General features: G+C 51.2%; 1 protein-coding gene across 1 annotated transcript; it reads right to left on the bottom strand.

Moving 5' to 3' along the window:
• Positions 1–935: 935 nt before the first annotated feature.
• On the bottom strand, positions 936–4352 carry TSSK6 (testis specific serine kinase 6). Its single transcript, XM_080399903.1, has one exon. The coding sequence runs from the start codon at positions 3838–3840 to the stop codon at positions 3007–3009; it is 834 nt and encodes a 277-aa protein (XP_080256029.1). The 5' UTR covers positions 3841–4352; the 3' UTR covers positions 936–3006.
• Between the last annotated feature and the right edge of the window lie 12926 nt (positions 4353–17278).

Below are 17278 nucleotides of genomic sequence, written 5' to 3'. Positions count from 1 at the left end.
AGATCATTAGTGCTGTGTGATGTGGAAGACATCCCTGCTCACTGCAGAGGGGGTTGCACTAGATGATCTCTGGAGGTCCCTTGCGACCCCAGCTCTTCTGTGATTCTGTGATGGCCACCTGCGTGGTGAAGGCGAGGGCTGCGGGGCAGCCTTCTGAGCCCCGTGGCTCGTTCAAATCACTTGCCACTTGTACCCTGGCTGCTTGCCTAAGCCACTTGTGGTGGGCTGACCCTGGGTGGGTGCCCTCTTCAGCTGGGCAGGGGGAGAAAATACAAGGAAAGGCTCGTGGTCAGGGTCAGGACAGGGAGATCACTCACCAGTTACCCAGGACAGGGAGATCGCTCACCAGTTACCCAGGACAGGGAGATCACTCACCAGTTACCCACATGGGCAAAAACCACTCGACTTGGGGAAATTACCTTAATGTGTTGCCAATCGAAGCAGAGTCGGGTAATTGGATAATAAACCCAGATCTTAGTACACGTTCCCCCCACCTGTCCCCTGTTCCCAGGCTCAGCGTCACTCCCGGTTTCTCCCCCCGCCGCGGGGTCGGGGCACGGGGCTGTGGTCAGTCCATCACCCGCTGTCCCTGCTGCCCCTTCCTCACACCCTGCCCTGCCCCGCCGGGGGCCTCCTGGGCTGCGGGTGGGGGTCTGCTCCCCCCCAGCTCCATGGGCTGGGGGCACAGCCTGCCTGGCCGTGGGCTTCCCCTCGGGCTGCCGGGAACCCCTGCTCCGCGCCGGGAGCCCCTCCTGCCTCCCCCTGCCCCGGCCTGGGGGCTGCAGGGCTGCTCCTCTCACAGTTCCCCCTCCTCGATCCCGCTGCACTGGGGCAGTTTCCCCCCTTCCACAATCCGGGACCCCAGCGGTGCTGCTGCTGTCACCGATGGGCTCGGCCCTGGCCAGCGGCGGGTCCCTCTTGGAGCCGGTGGCCCGGGGGCAGCTTCTGGTACCTTCTCACAGAAGCCCCCCTGCAGCCCCCCGGCTACCAAACCCTTGCCAGGCAAACCCAATACACTGCTCGAGGGGGTATGTCCTTGCAAAACATTAGTTTTGTGGCCCAATTCATGTCCTCAACCGATGCAATTGTTAGAACGTGGTGCTGAGGGGAGATTAATAGCATCTGGGCTTTAGAACGACTCATTTAATACTAGCTTTGTCTTTAACAAAAGAAAATTAAAAGAAGGCAAAAGGAGAGGCAGTGTGGTAGCACCAGGTCTGGCATCAGGTTTGTGCTTCCAGGTTGTGGGGAGGTACTTGGATGTGAGCAAGGGCTGGAGTGAGGCAGGGGATGTTGATGCAAAGGTACCTGGATACCCTGTGGCATGGGCTGGAGAGCCCTCCCAAAGGAAGGGGGTGGATTTGGAGAGGAATGAGGCTGACAGGGTGGTTGGAAGGCGAGTAGGAAATGGGGAGCTGAGCCTTGCTGAAAACCTCACTACCCTGACAGCCAACCTCCTCATTTCCTACATCCTTACGACTTCTCTCCTTTTCCACACCCGGCATCCTCCTGACCCTTCCCAAGCCTGCTTCCCCAGCCATGGAGAACCCCAAGTCATCCCTCCTGTCCTTTAGTCTGTATGCTTTGGACTTTGCTATTGCTATGAGGTTTCATTTTGCAGCTACAAGGAAAAGAACAAAATAAATCTTCAGTCTGGGGGTGGCAAAATCCACTGTAGCCCACATGCTGAAAAGCCTTGGGCTGGCTGTGCTGCCACATCTTGTTCTACTTAAACTGCTGCTTTTAATAGACCCAAAATGTTTGCTTTGCCAAAGATGTTTCCTTCTTTCTCCAGCAGGACCATGTGCACTGGTTTGCTCATGTACGAGGTAGCCGGGCTGCGGGAGCCGCTGCCAGCCCCGTGCTGTGTTGGCTCACGTGGCGCCCGTGCCACAGGCTGGCAGGGCACCCAGCTGGAGGTCCGGTTCGGCTGCAGGTTCGGTGGACGCTAGACTGGAGGTTGTTTAAAGGGGATTTGAAATGAAGGCATGTTTCAGATGTCAGTTCCTACCTTTGATTAACCCTTTGAAAATGGGATTTGCCAGTAGGGACCTGCAGAGGATTTTGGGGGTTGCATTAAGAATAATTGATAACTTTCTGTGTTGAAACTAGAGGTGTTAGCAAAGCCGTTCTCCTTTATATCTTGTTATCTCTTTCCCATTGCAGGTTCTCCATGGCCAGTGGCATGTCTTTCTCATCAAATATTTTTTGGAAGAGAATTCAGATGTTGGTAAGCATCAAAATCTGAAAGATGTAGTTGAACGTGAGGTGTGGATCTCAAACCCACACCAAAACTTTTGGCTCGGTGACACCGTCCAGTTGCCTGCAAAGATCCTGCTGTGAATATCACTGCAAGATCTAAACAGTGGGGTACAAAAAATGTGATGTTTGCTCTGCAGTAGTGATTTAGTATCTACTGCTTCTCCCCTCCCACCAGCTGGAACACAGTTTGGTGGCAAACAAGGACAAGCCAAGAGTTGCATTGAGGATGGCTTTCCTCCTGCAGCCCTGTGCATACGGTGGCTGATGGAGAGGGGCAGCAGAGAGGGGTAACTGTGCTGGAGTTACAGTGCTCATTCCATGTGCTAGGGACCAGGCAACCTAAAGGACAGCGTTGCTGCACATTGCACCTTGCCACGCTGCCCTGGCCATGCCAGCTCCTCAGGAGAGCCCTGACCTGCTTGATGGGGGGTGCAGGTCCCCCCTGCGGCCAGGCAGCCGCTCTGGTGTAAGCAGCCCCACGCTTTGCTCTTACCACTGACTCAGCATGGTCATTGTGCCTTGAAACCCAGGGCTCAGCAGGCTCGCGTATCCCCTGCGTGGAGGGATCTGACCAACTTCTGAGAGCACACGGTCTTGTTGGTGCTCAAAGTTCAATCAGCTCCCACATACAGGTGTCCCAGGGCTCAAAATAATCAATAAAACACCAAAAGGTTTTTCCAGCGCAGCATTGATTACACTGAAGTGTTACTGCTCTCCTGGGCTCTCCGGGGAGGGCTTCCCCATTCAGGTGTCCCTCTTCAGCCAGCTGTTCTTGGCCACCTGCTCCACGCCAGGCCGGGAGGCTGGGTTGAACTGGAGCAGCTTGGTGATGAGGGCTCGGCAGGGCTCCGGCAGCGGGGGCAGCCCCTCTGGGTACTGCACCCCTTTCTTCTGCTGCTGGGACATGCGGCAGATGTGGGTATGGTCAAAGGGCAGGCAGCCAGTCACCATCACATAGAGCATCACCCCCAGGCTCCACATGTCGTACTTCTTGGCATCGTAGGGGATGCTCATCAGCACCTCCGGGGAAGCGTAGGCTGGTGACCCGCAGAACGTGGTGCTCAGGTCTGGGTAGCTGTTGGCCTCCTTGCTAAAACCAAAGCCGGTGAGTTTGGCCCGTTGGCCCTCGGCGGTGAGCAGCACGTTCTCACACTTGAGATCCCGGTGCACCAAGTTGCGGCTGTGCAGGTAGCGCATGGCCGACACAACCTGTGCAAAGATGTCCCGGGCCTTGGGGACGCAGGGCAGCCTCCCCAGCTCCTGCACCAGCTGCAGCAGGTCACTGGCTGCTGCCTCCATCACGATGTAGAGCTTCCCATTGCTGATCTCGATAACATCGAAGGTGCGCACGATGTTGGGGTGCCGGATCTTGCGCAGGATGGAGAGCTCCCGAGGCAGAAACTTGTACATGAAGGCTGGGGGTGCTCGTTGCCGGTCCACCACCTTGATGGCTAGCGGGCCCTTATGTTTGTTGGAGGTGGCTGCTTTCACCTTGGAGAAGCTGCCCTCTCCTAATGTGTGACCCAGACTGTAGCCCAACTCACAAAGTAGCTTCTTTCCTCCGTCGGTTTTTGGCATGATGTGTGATCCCGATGGGCTTAATCGAAGCGGGTGTTTTGCTCCAGGATCAGAAAGCGTTAATGGTGCGTGGCCGCTGTTCTCCCCCGTGGTGCCTCCCTGGGCTCCAGGGCTCACCCAGCTATTGTGATGGTGTGGAGTGTTGCATGGCAATGCCTTTGTGAGATGACAAGGGTGTCTGGTGGGTCCCCTCTGCCCATGGGTGGCCCAGGCACATGCCAGAGAACTCCCATGGGTGGATATTCTAGAGTTTTTACCTTTTCTGCCTCCTCATTTAAGTTTTCAAAGTGGAGCTTTTTGGAGGATGAGAGTTTAAATGTCAGCTTTCTGGGATGAGGAACACTTTGGGGACCTATACCCGCTTTCTGCCAGGTATTGGTAATATTAAAATCAGAACTGCATGGAGTGGTGCAAAGGCGTGCTTTCTACTCTCCCTAACTGCAAACCACCTGGGCTGACTGTAAATATTTACTTTATTATCGTGATGGTGCAGGGAGCTGTTTTGCTAGGTAGGCTTTGCTAGGTAGGCTAGGTTATTCTGGAGACTCACAGAGAAGAAGTGAGACCAGAGGTCCTTCGGAGAGCTTCTGTAATTTACATTTAAATGCTTTTAGTCAGTTTTAGTGGCCATAAGGTGACAGTTGAATTAAGCACAGGGCAGGAGCAGAGGGCAGTTGGGCTGGGTCACAACGTCCGCTCCCAGAGCAAAGCATCCCTCCCATTGTGTGCTGCATCTCAGGCCAGCGCCGGCTCCTTCCTGCAGGTGCTGCATCCTTGGCTCTCACAAGCAGTCATTTCTGGTTTGTGCTGGCTTTTCAAGCTGCTCGCGGATCCTGTCCTCCCTGTGGAGCCCACATTTCCTTTCCAGCTGCACAAAGGAGCCTAGGACCACAAAATGTCCATCTTCCTATGAACCAACCCAAATGCTGTTTTTAATTTCTGAATTCACATTTCATTTTGCAAATCGGTTCTAAACAGGAATAACACTCAACTGAAGAGAGAAGAAAATCATTCTCGTGAGTCCATCTTGTCAGTGTTCTGAAGTTACTTTAGGAAATTAATTTAATGAAAAAACGCAAACATGGGTCTATATGTGCTGTGGGAGTGCTTTGCCCTGACTCCTAGCGGCGAGGAACATAGTCATCATGTCCAGTTTTATCTGCTGTAGAAGCTGTGGGTCACAACCAAACCACTTTTCCCACTCCAGATGCTATTTCTACAGGCCAGTTGGAAGGATGGGAATTCAATGTGCCGTGGAAGCACGGCTGCCAGGTGTGAGCCATCAGGTATGTTCCATCAGGTACGTACCATCAGGGCTGCTGTCAAAAGGCCAGGCAGGCGGCACGTACGTTACGTGATGGAGGATTTGCTCCTGCGCAGAGGCTGCCCTGCCTGGAACCACCCACAGTCAGGTTGGATGGGGCTCTGAGCAACCTCATCTAGTTGAAGACTTATTGCAGGGAGGTTGGACGAGGTCACATTTAAAGGTCCCTTCTGACCCCAGCTATTCTATGATTCTATGCTGGTCACTGAGGAACGTTCTCAGTCCACCCTTACCTCCTCCGAGGAGAGTGGAGGCCCCGTTTGATGGCCAAGACATTGCCTGGGGCTGATGCCTGCATGGACCGTGCGCGGAGGGAGTCCCACACGCACACAGAGGTGGCCCATCGACGCTCTCTTTCTCTTTGGGCCATCACATAAATGCTCCCAGATTTCTTACTTCTGAAACGGATCAGAAAGAAGCTATTTCCAGAAGTTCCCATACTGAAACTGCTGTTACTTAAACAAAACAAAAAAAAAATCCCTCCTAGCAATCAGTGGGCCAGATGCAGCCCATTTTGCTGCATACATGTGGTTTCCTGGCACTTCTGTTTAGCCTGTGAGTCATAACCACAGTGACTTCAGCAGCTGGACTTTTCACAGGAGCTGGCGACTTTGAGGGGGCTGAACATAACTGAACCGATGTGGGCATTTTTACAAGGGAAGATGCTTAAAGCAGGCATCCCTTCCCTGCTGACTGCCGGAGCACCTCTCGAAAACACTGTCCGGACATGCTCCGGCAGACAGGGGTGTGTGCTATCTATAGGGGCATGGCTGTGCTCTGTATATCTTTTAAAACAGGAACAGGATTTCATGTTATAGAGGTGTTCCCAAAGCCTATAGGTAAAATCCTAATTTACAGGAATTTAAAGCCCCCTATAATAACATAACCAGAAGAGGTGATGTCCAAACCAGAGAGGAAAAACCGAAGCAGCAGCTATGAACCACGTTGCACTGGTGAGGAAGTAATGTTGTGGAGTCCCGCATTGCTGGGGGCTCTCCGTCTGCCGGGGGAGAGCTTGCTGCTTTTGGGAGGTTTTCAGCCAGTTTGGCTGAGGCGGACAGTTCCAGGCTCGGTAAGCCCTCCCCTCAGCCCAGAAAAAGCACTGTGCAGCTAGATGCTGCGGGAGCATCCTTGGGGCTGAAGGGCTTCAGCGGTGCCTGGAAGGAGACAGGGAAGAAAGCCCTGGGGAAAAGAGGGACGGAGCAGCTATCCTAGCAAACACTCCTTGTCTCGTATGCTCCAAGGCTAAACTTCTGTGAGCTGGCTCGGCTGCCAGGGCTGCAGACACGGTTACTGTGCATCTCTGTGCTCCCGACCCCCAGCTCGCAGCACGGCCTGGGACTGCAGCAGAGGACTCCAAAGGCAGACAGCAAAAGGCATGAATGAGAGGTTTCGGTTGGGCAGGACGCTGTCAGGCAGAGGAGGAGGAAAAATATCTGAGCTCAGCTTTTTGTGCTGTGCTTAGATCTCTGAGAAACAGATTTTTGCCTTGTTAGCTGCTGGCTCAACAGTTATTGGTATAAAAATGCACGAAAAAACCTCCTGTGCTTTCCGTCCCTCCACCGCAAGTACTGCTACCCGTGGTATAAATATTTAGGTCACACCAATACACTTTAGCAGGGTACGCAGTTACCATCCGTTTATATAAAGGCTTCTGAGCTTTCTGGTGCGTTTTTTTGCATCAAAACTGTGTTTTAGAACTGACCTGTTCCATGGCTTTTGTAAATGAGAGTAATTAGAAACCAGGCGTCGATTACTGGTTTGTTAAATCTGGTAGGTGAGCAGGAGGAGCGGGTTTGCAGAGGTATGAGTTACTGGAGCTCACCGTCAGGGTTTTCATTATGGGGACATTTTCCAGTGCTGGTGGCATGGTCGTGCATCAGCCTGACACACGGTTAGTTCCTCTGCCAAGGGGGTGGGCAGCTCCTGAAATTCACTGCGGTGTGGTACAGGGACACCAGGGAGCTGCCAGGTGCCCCAGAAGCAAACTCCCCTGTTTCACAGTCAGCATAAGCTAACGAACTGCTCCGGGTGAGTTCAGCCAGGGTGAGCCCTGCCTTGCCCAGGGCTGGACTGCTCACCAGAGACCAGGCTGTGCTGGGCAACACCTCACACCAGAACCAGGAGGAGCTCCCAGTTAACCTCGCCTGGGTCCTGGGTGCAACGCAATTGCACAGTACCGTGTCCCCTGGGGGCAGCTCAGCCTTGCTGAGAAGCTAATGCAGCTGAAGGTCTCCAACCTTCTGCACCACATATAGAACACACCATATACTCTACCTTTGCTCGGAGAAAAATAAGTCGTGAGGTGTAACAGAGAAGGATTTTTTTTTTTTTACTTTCTGTGTCATCCCGTAGGTTTTTTCACTAATAATTAGGTCTTCTCTTGCTGGAAAATCCTGGCTGCGCGGTGGTTGGTAGCTGGGACATCACCAGTCTGCCCTCTGGACATAGGGGTTAACCAAACCTGTCTGTGTGGTGCCTTTCTGGGTGGCTGCCCTCCTGCTGAGCCTCCGTGCGGTGGCACGTGGGTGCAATCACTGGACTGAGATACCGGCGGTCACACAGCGCTGCAGACAACTGAGCTAACAGGAGGGCCATTAGAGCCTGTGCGCTTTGGGAACTTCTCCCTCTCCCCTGCGACCCCATCGCCCCCAAAATCCCGCATTCTGAGACCTGATCCATCAGGGCAGGGCTGCGGGGAGCCCTGCTGGCTCGGGGCAGACAGGGCAGAGCGGCCACGGGGGCTCGGCGTGCCTGTCATTGATCTGGTGGCAGACTGAGACCCCTGGGGCAAGGATTTCACGTGTGAGCGAACGCCACTGAGTGTAATGTGGGTCCCACCGGCACGAGCGTACCAAAATATAACTCCTGCTAATGCCAATGTTCCAGAAGCCAAAACAAACCATAGTTTTATACCTTATGCCATGAAGCTGTAAGTTACAATGTGTAGAACAACCTCTGTACTTGCACAGAGCCCTCGAGATTTCTCTAAATACCTCTGTTTCTATACAAGCAGGAATATTTTTGCCCAGGAGTTGTAACTTTCAAGACCAGGCAAGTAATCCCTCAGTTCCCCACTTTGTGGCCAGTCTATGGCCAGACCTTATTACTTAGCACCCTGTGAATGTGTGCAACAGCTGCATGAGAAGTAGAAATAACTAACAGTAATATTTCTGCTTGACTACCTAGTTGTAGATAGCGTGAAGGGTAACCACAACTTTTCCTAGCAGATACTGAAGTTACCAAGACTCTTCCTGACAGCGATGGCTAAAGAAAACTCTTGAAACAAAAGCTTTCCATGTTTTATCCTGCATTTGATTTATGATTTCTTTTTTTATATGGTTGTTTTACTTTCAGAGAGAGCGCTGGCCTGGAAAGGAACCCGCTGCTTGTAGCACTGTTTTCCATCCATCTGGATGCTGCAGGTGCTGAAGGCTGGTGAAAATTTTGCAGACAAGGACTCTTCTGTAGTCTCAGGGAGCTATGCCACGCTGTAGGTGTTAGTACCGGAGGGAACAAGCCAAGGGGAAGCTCACTTGTAACAGGTACAGTCACTTGTGGGGTAGGGCAGAGCCAGGAAAGAAAATGACACTATTGGCAAGTACTCCCGTTTTTCTGGTGATGTTATTTGCCCCTTACTTGCCAAGTACCCATTCAGTGAGCTCTTTAAAGGTAATTGATTGCTGGCCTGTGTAGTAGCTGTGCGGCTGGAAAAATGGGGCAGATCCCTTGAAAAGCATGTGAATCCAAGCGGCCTCAGGAGCGGAACTGCTGTCATTGCCCCAGATCCCTTCCTGCAAAATCAAGCTGTCTGCGAGGTTATTTTAGGCACTGCTGTTAAACTGACCTGGAAAGTCAAAGGTACAAAAGCAGTCGCAAAGGCTTGTCTCTGAACATTTGAGGAAAGCTCAGCATGCGTGCGTGCAGCTGCAGCCTGGGTTTGGCCATGGTCTCATGGCTCCTCACCGGTGGCAACAGCAGCATTGGCAATGGGGAAAGGCAAAGCCACACGTAGTCAGAAAGCTGTGCTTGGTGATGTGCTGATTTTTCTTCTTCTCTTTCTTTCTTTTGTGTTTCAAGGGTTGGTGTTGGTTTAAACTACTCTTGTGATCTTGGGGGTTTTATCCCTTCTGCAGATAAGGAGATCCGGGACCTCACGCTCCTGGTGTTCAGAAGCAGCTGTGATCGTTGCAGCTGTTTGCCACCAGATCTTGCCCTTAGCCTCTTGCTCAAACAGAATAAACTGGTGAAGCTGGTTATGGGGCTCCCAGAGGTCTCCTAGAGATTCAGCAGGATGAGAGGAACACAGACCAGAAAGCTCTGTGGAGGTTCATTTGATCAACCGAGGTTGTTCAGACACCAAAGAGAAACCTGAGGCCAGCATGCCTTGTGTGCCAGAAACATCTCTTCACGTAAATGAGAATTTAAACCACATGAGGGACACAAAATGGGCTTGTAAGCCATGGGAGAGAACGTATAAAAGGCAATTGGCCATACCAGCACCTCTTGGAACAGCCTGTGAGTGCCTCAGTAGGTGCCAAAGGCGATGAAGGATGGAAAGGGCTAATAGGCTGGTCTGCAAAGATGATTCTGCAGCTGGCATCGCCAGGCTGCACCTGCCAAGAAACTCAAACCTGAAGGCAATAAACTAGAGTGGAGTGGGAGACAAAAGGGGCTAAGCAGGCCTTGGCAGGCGGTCTGCCACTGAGAGGCTTTGCACCAAAACTCTTTTGGAAAGAGGGAGGAGGAAGAGTGACATCTCCTGCCTCCATCCTCGTTGTGCCTGGCGTGCCAGGGCTAAGGAAAAGCGGCTGTGCAGGGAAGCAAGCTTGCCTTTTTGGTGCTGGCACGCCTGCTGAGCCGCAGGGGGAGGCATGGCTGGGGAGAGCTGGGGCACAGCGGGGACTCAGCTCGGCAGCTCGCCACCCCCCTTTCCTGGCCAGAGTTGTTACTCTCCATAATGTCTTCATTCAGATGGCTCCTGCCCACCACCTCTCTTCCAAAAGCTGGGAAGCTTTTTCTTCCTTGGCCCATGCTGCAGACGTTTGGCTTGGTCTTCCAAGTGGCTGATTCCTGCGCGCTTCCCCGGGACATCCTCCAAACCTCCTCGCGAGCCAAAGGGAAGGGCTGTGCGGTGTTGACAGGCTGCTGGGTTGAGCGAAGTGCCTCAGCTTGCTCTTCCTGCCGCTCCTTGAGGCCAGGGAAAGAGCCCAGCAAGCTGCTGAGATACTCCCCTGGCACGGGGCAGCCGGTGAGGAAGGACCTGCGGCTCCGTGCTGTGCATCTCCTGAGACCAGGGGATGTTCCTCTGCTCTCCTTGTTGCTCCACATCAACATATCTCTTTGCGTAGCTGAGAGATGAAACGCCTACCACGGCCCCTTGACTTGCTTACTGCATTTGTGTGCCTGCTGCCTCTGTTCCCAGGCAGAGCCAGCCGGCGTTTCGCCATGGTCGGCTGTCAGACGGGAGGGAGAGGGCTTTGCGTGAGGCTTTGAGCAAGGCAGGGATTTCAAAAGCTGCAGCAAGTGCCTCTTGGGTTAGTGGGAATGGAGTTGGAATTGGGTGGCGATGAGGCTCAAAGGAAAAGTTGGGAAATGAGAAGCTTTTCTTACCACACCAAGTTACGTTTGCTAAATCCAAATATAATTAACTTAGAAGAGCAGGTAAGTGTTTTGTGGTTAACTATCCCAAGCGAAAGATAGTTAAATTTATTCCTTACACTGATTTACTCACCTGCCTGTGGAGAACCTCATCGCGGAGCATTATGTATTCAGAAAGCAATTTAGTTGTCTGGCACCTATTGCAACTAATTTGTGGCTAATTAAGGACTGCAGAATTTGGCCTGTAATTAGGATACGACAACCTATGGTACATGGAGTTGGAAAGCAAGTTGATGGCAAAGTGTTACGGCTGTGGAGCAGATGTTTAAATGCCTTTAGATGGTATAGACATTGTCAGAGGCTGATTTCAGGAGCTGCTCTAGAGCCGTGCGCTAAAACACTTCCTGAAGGTGATCAGCTAATGACTGAGATGGCTTCTCCCACGGGTCTGGTTGGCCCTGGACAAGCCAGTCCCATATGGAGCCTGGCAGGGCTGGAGCTGAAGGAGAGGTCAGGCTAGGCATGCAGGCCAAAAAGCCTCAGAGCTGTCAAGACAGTTTAGGCTGAGATTTGAAAGACAGCAAAGACAGATTCTAAGTGGCAGGAGGAGGTAACCTTGGAGCAGGTAGTTAGTGCAGGTACGTGTGTATTGAAGCAGAAGGTGGGCAGGCCCTTTGGGAGCAAGGCTGGAGGCAGCTAACAGAGTCCAAAGGTCTGTTTGCTGAATAGGCCCCATCCAACATCTAAGGGGACAGGCTTTTGTGGGGTCTGAAGTAATTGCCTGAGAAACCAAGCAAGAAACTAGCCGTGACACTGAGAGGAAAACGGCCAAAGCAAACGGAGGCTCATCACATGCAGAGACAAAAGGACGGGCGGTCTGGGCGGGCAGTGGGACGGATCTGCTCACACCACTAGCAGAAGACCTTGCATGCTATTTATTGCTTTGCTTTCCAGAAAACTGAGCTCTTTGCTGCTTTCCTGCCTGCCTGTTCCCCTAAAAGGGAAATAAATCCGTCGAAAGCAGGAACCAGGTGTTCCCCTCGACTTACGGCTGCGGAGCGAGGCAGGCCAGCCGGGCCGGAGCGATGGGCATCCCGCGCCCTGCTGCTCGGGGGCCCGTGCTCACAAGCCATGAAATATCTCTAATATCACAGTGCCCTCTTGGGGGCAGGTGCTCCTTGGAAATAAACCTTTATGAGCTGTGTGCTGCAGATCTCGTTGCTGCTGTTTATTCTAGGAGCTCATGCCGCCTAGCTAAATCATGGATTATCTCACCCAACGCTGCTCTTTCTAAGGAAGAGTTCAGAGTTTTGGCCTTGGATATTTACTTTATTATTATTTCTCTGCTGCCGATCTGTACTTTAAATCTAAAGAGGAGTGAGGAGGGTGAGGAGCTCCCGAGTGCAGATGGCAGTCTGCCCTCAGAAATGAAACCTCTCCTTTAAACACTTTCAGATGACTCAGCCCCAGCAAGAAACAAATTGTTTTAACAATAGACCTAATTAGTTGGTGTTTGTATTCCTTCACAGTGTGCTTGAGTCCCGGTGCACCTGCTGGCAGACCTGTCTCAAAGCCCTGGCGTCTCCTGCAAAGGAGTGTGAAGAATGACTGAGGCATTAACTAAGGAGCGGGTAGGTACAGCGATTCCCTGCCGACTGCGGGGACAGCCTGGAGGCCAGGAGTGTGACCGCTCTCTCTTCACCTTTAGTTTTTGCAGTACTGTCTTTTGTCAAATGCTAAAAAGAAACAGAATGTGAATAAAAAAGCAGCTTCCAGCAAGTATTTGGGATGATCCTATATGGAACCACGAGTATATCACAGCTGTTGGGGTTTAACCCCAGCTGGCACCTAGGTACCATGCAGCCGCTCGCTCACTGCCCCCATGAGATGGGGAGAAGAACTGGGGGAAAAGGTAATGCTTGTGGGCTGAGATAAGAACAATTTAATATTGAAATAAAATATAAAATAACAGCAATTGTAATGAAAAGGAGAGAGAGGAATAAAACCCAAAAGGGAAAAAAACCGTGATGCACGACGCAGTCGCTCACCACCTGCTGAGCAGTGCCTGCTCAGTCCCTGAGCAGCGATCAGCATCCCCTGGCCAGCTCCCCCCAGTTTACATACTGGGCATGATGTTCTATGGCATGGAGTAGCCCTTTGATAGTTCGGGTCAGCTGCCCTGGCTCTGCTCCCTCCTGGCTTCTTGTGCCCCTCCTCGCTGGCAGGGCCTGAGAAACTGAAGTGTCCTTGACTTAATATAAACATTACTTAGCAATAATTAAAATGATCAGTGTGTTACCAATACTATTTTCAAACTAAATCCAAAACGCCGCATTGTGTCAGCTGCCGAGAAGAAAATTAACTCTATCCCAGCCAAAACCAGGACAACCGGTGATCGGGCTCTTGATGCCCTACCATTGCCATTGCTGCTCTGAATGTAGGATACTTCAGACCAAACCCTTCCCCTGTTTTTCGGTAGCCGCTCTGATTCACAAAACAACTAAGTAAAATACACACAAAAAAGGCAAACAAACTAAAAGACACTATTGTTGTAAGACAGACCAAAAAACAGGCAAACTAACAGAAACTTTTGTTGTAAGATAGACCTATTGTTACCATGATTCCTTGTAGGGCTACAAAAGAACTTCTATTTTAGAGAAGAGATGAAGTGACAAGCCTCTGACAGTTCTTCCTGCACGTACACGTAAGAGACTGCATGTGTGGTTTTGGGGTTTCGTTTTGTTTTTTCTTTTTGTTTTGTTTTGTTGGGTTTTTTTTTTAACAAATTCAGCTAAAAGCCCATCTGTGGTAAGGATTCAGTTGAAAAAGATGTGCCACCTGGCAGATAAGTCCATGACCCCAAAAGCTAGTTTCTCTGAAAAGCTAGTCTCAAAGATTGATGATGCGGGCTTCCGTATCTTCTCTTTTTCTATTTCTAGATCCAGTTTACTTCACATCACAGATAGAGTTTTCCTAAATGCCAGGCCTGAAAATGTGTTCTGAGCTCTGACTGTCAGTCTTTCATGTTGCTGCTTCTCCCCTTCCTTCTTCTCGTACCATTATCTCCCTAAAGATAATGATGCTGTTACAAGGCAGCAGCCCCTGGACGTCATCCAGCTATACCAGGCAGCACCATCAGTTGGGGAGACAGAGCATGGGCAAGAAAATCATGGTGTGAGGAACACAAGCCAACTAGGTGCTGTTGGGAATTGCTAGAATAGCTCTCCTCTTTTCCGTGATCAGGCACGCCTTTGCCCTTTGATCAGGCTGGGCACAGGGAGAAATCCCTGTATTTCTGAGCGCACCTTGCTTTGTGTGCTGAAGGCTTTTTCCTTGCAAAGACAACTCTTGGCCTCTCCAGCTCCCTGCTTTGCTTTCTAGGCTCTCACGAGGTAGGGCACAGCATCTCTGCTGTGCTGTCTTTGTTTCCTTGGTTCTCGCTTGTCCTCAGCCTCTCTAACAGCATCGGCTGCTTTCATTTTGCTATTTAGTGGCTCTGTTTTAAGGGGGCAAGTTGTTTGATTGCTACTTGCTGGATCCAGCTCTCAGTTTGTTGCAAGTCCAGCAAGGTTTAACTGCATGGCCAGAGCTGTTTTGTGTCAGGCAAGGCTAAAGCTGACTATTTTAGGAAAGTATCTGTATTTTAGGAAAGCATTGTTTCGCTAGACGAGGGAAGAGGAGAAAAACCTATTATTTGAGAAGCTGTGATAGCCTTACAGGGCAAGGACGTGGCATCTGGAGGAACGATAGCTTCTACTAGGGATATGGCTTAAATCTGCTCCGGTTTTGCCAGCCCGCAAGCCGAGCAAGCGTGCGACTAGCAGAGCCCCGCCGGTGCCATGCGGGCAGTGGTGCCAGGCACAGGGACTGGGGTGAGTGGGAGCAGGACCTGCTCCTGCAGCACTGGCCCCATCCCGCCGGCCGCTGCCACAGCACGTGGAAAGCAAGGCAGGGAGGCCGGCTGCTGTTCAGGGTGCCTCTGCTCCGGTAGGCAGGCTCTCTGCCCCAAGCTTTGAATTTTGAGCAGACATGAGCCTCTCTAGTGCATCTCCTCCCTCTCCTCCCCAGTTTATTATTAGCTTATTTATACAGCTGAGCAGGTGTATTAATTTTTTTTTTTTTTTTGAGGATGACACAAAATATTTGCAGGTTCCCCCTTCTAGTTCACAGCTTCCAGAGAAAAAAGTGAACTTTTTTGGTTGGTTGTGTTTTGGGTTTTTTTAAGAAAAGAATGAATTCAGACCCCATTTTGCTGTCCCATCAAGCCTGTGTCAGCAGGTTGGGACAGCAGCATGGTAAGCGGGATCGCAGTGGTGGCATCTCTGGGCTCTTAGGGACTGATGTATTCTGGCAGTGCTTGAATCAGGAGCAACTGGTTTGTCAAGATAGTAAATGTTTTATTCCTCCCAGATATTTGGATGGCGGGTAGGTGTGATAGAGGCATGGGTGTAATCATTAAGATAGTGATGTCTCTTGCTTGCCCTTCCTTCTCTCAGTCGCTTTGGTGTCCTGAATGCACGGAGGAGTAATGAGGCAGGGTTTCATCAGTAGCTGTCAAATGCAGAAATAAGTAACTTCAAGTAATATAACTTCACACAATTTGTATCTGCTTGTGCTGGCCATACCTTGTATTTACATGGTGCCACAGGAAACTATTTTTAAATGTTAAAATCTAAATGAACACACGGTCCTGCAGGCCAAATCTGTTACCAGTGATAACATTTCCACTGTAGTTTGTTTTGTAGCACCTCAAGAAAAGCAACTGATCAGAGTGATTTATTTTCATTCCCAAGGGGAAAAAAAAATAGCTTTAGAGCCTTTGTGAGCTCTAAAGGAAAAGCAACCACAGTGCTGGGCAGGCGGTATCTGCAGTCACGGAAACAACTGATAAGAACTTTCTCATCTTATCACTTCTCAGATAGGTTTTTGCCATAGGATGCAGACATGAAACAGTCTGTAGGGTCCTTCTGCCCTACATGGGAATGGCACAATCTGAGAAATGGGTTGTCTTAGTCGCTGGGTAAGACTTGGTTGAGTGATGATGTTGTAGGGAGGCACAAGGGCACAGGAATAGGGGGGTGAGAAACATCTGAGGACGTGGAAGGGGTAGTATGTGGGGTGACTTACACCCACAGCATGAAGGGTCCCCAGGCACCCCTGTGTTTGATTTCACCCATGTAAGTGTGAAGTGAATTACTACCCCATGCATAACTTGTACATCTGGGCCATGACTGTGGTGATCCCACACTTCTCCGTGGTATAGGGCTGAGCCAGCACGGGTGTCCAGGCCCCAGGATGACCTGGAGGCAGCAGTCCTAATGACCCTTGTGACTCCTTCTCCATCCAGACTGGGATTTGGATTGCCCTGTGGTAGCTGACTCATGCTGGCCGCTATGGTATGAAGACCCAAGAGAGGGCCAGACTTCAACTACTCATCAGCCTCAGACTGCACCCTACAGTAAGCACAAGGGTGTTTGGGAGAGTGGGGGAAAAGGTCCACGAAAAGGACCAGCACAATGTGCTTGTGATGTATGTAGAGCATAGGAGTTTTCTGCAAATACTGATTTTCACTCTTGCAGGAGCAGGTTTTGTGCAGGAATATTTGCAGGGCCACATCTCTCTGATTCCACCATAATCAAATGTTCGTCCCTCTGCCTTCCCAGTTCCATACCCTGCTTGGCTGTGGTACATTTATTGTCTTCAATAGTCCATTTTTTGGTGGGTCAGACTAGAAACGGTGGCAGCAAAAGGAAGCAGTAAGGCCTAAACCAAGCCTCTGTCAAAATGACCCTCATCTGTCTTTCCAGTGTCTTTTTATCCAGCTTGCACCCGCAGCCAGTAGATGCAGGCGTGTGCCAGGACAGGCTGGCCGGTCACAAAGGATATATGGCAGTACCAATCCCGAGATGCTTCAAATCTTGGTCATCTACCCCTTCCTCAAGCAGCTTCCCATGTTTGTTGCATGGCAGCAATGACCAAACTAAATCACTGATGCGGTCAGATTAATTTCCTGCGTGACATATATATGAGAATTTGGTTTGACATCAGCTCAGAAAGCCCCTGAGGGCCAGTGAGTAAGCAGACACCACCAGCGACCAAGACCTTCCTGAAAGGTTTGGTCGGGGGGGGGGGGGGGGGGGGCGGGTGGAGCAGCACTGCACCCCCTGGGACTGACAGCCGGGATCCAGCCGCAGGTGACGGATCTGGCCCCAGCAGGCAGAGAATGCCGCGCTCGGTCCTCAGCACTCAGAACCAACATGGAGCAGAGGGGACCCTTCAGATACGTCCCGTATTTCACAGCACTATAATGCCAGTGCTGATCTAAGGAGAGGTAGTTCTTTGAGGAGGAAAATGCCATGGCAGAGGTAGGCTTCTCCTAAGAGAAGCAGGTGTAAGAGGATACAGGACGGTCAGGGATGCTGATCCTTGGGATATCTCCATTCGCTGTGTGCAGAAGCCTCTACTCAGATCTGCCTCGTGCCGGGTGGGTTCTTCACAGGCAGCTTTAGGACA

The sequence above is a fragment of the Falco punctatus genome (assembly GCF_963210335.1).
Source record: "Falco punctatus genome assembly, chromosome: 8".
In the NCBI taxonomy this organism is placed as follows: domain Eukaryota; kingdom Metazoa; phylum Chordata; class Aves; order Falconiformes; family Falconidae; genus Falco; species Falco punctatus.
This window is presented reverse-complemented; position numbering and strand designations above follow the sequence as displayed.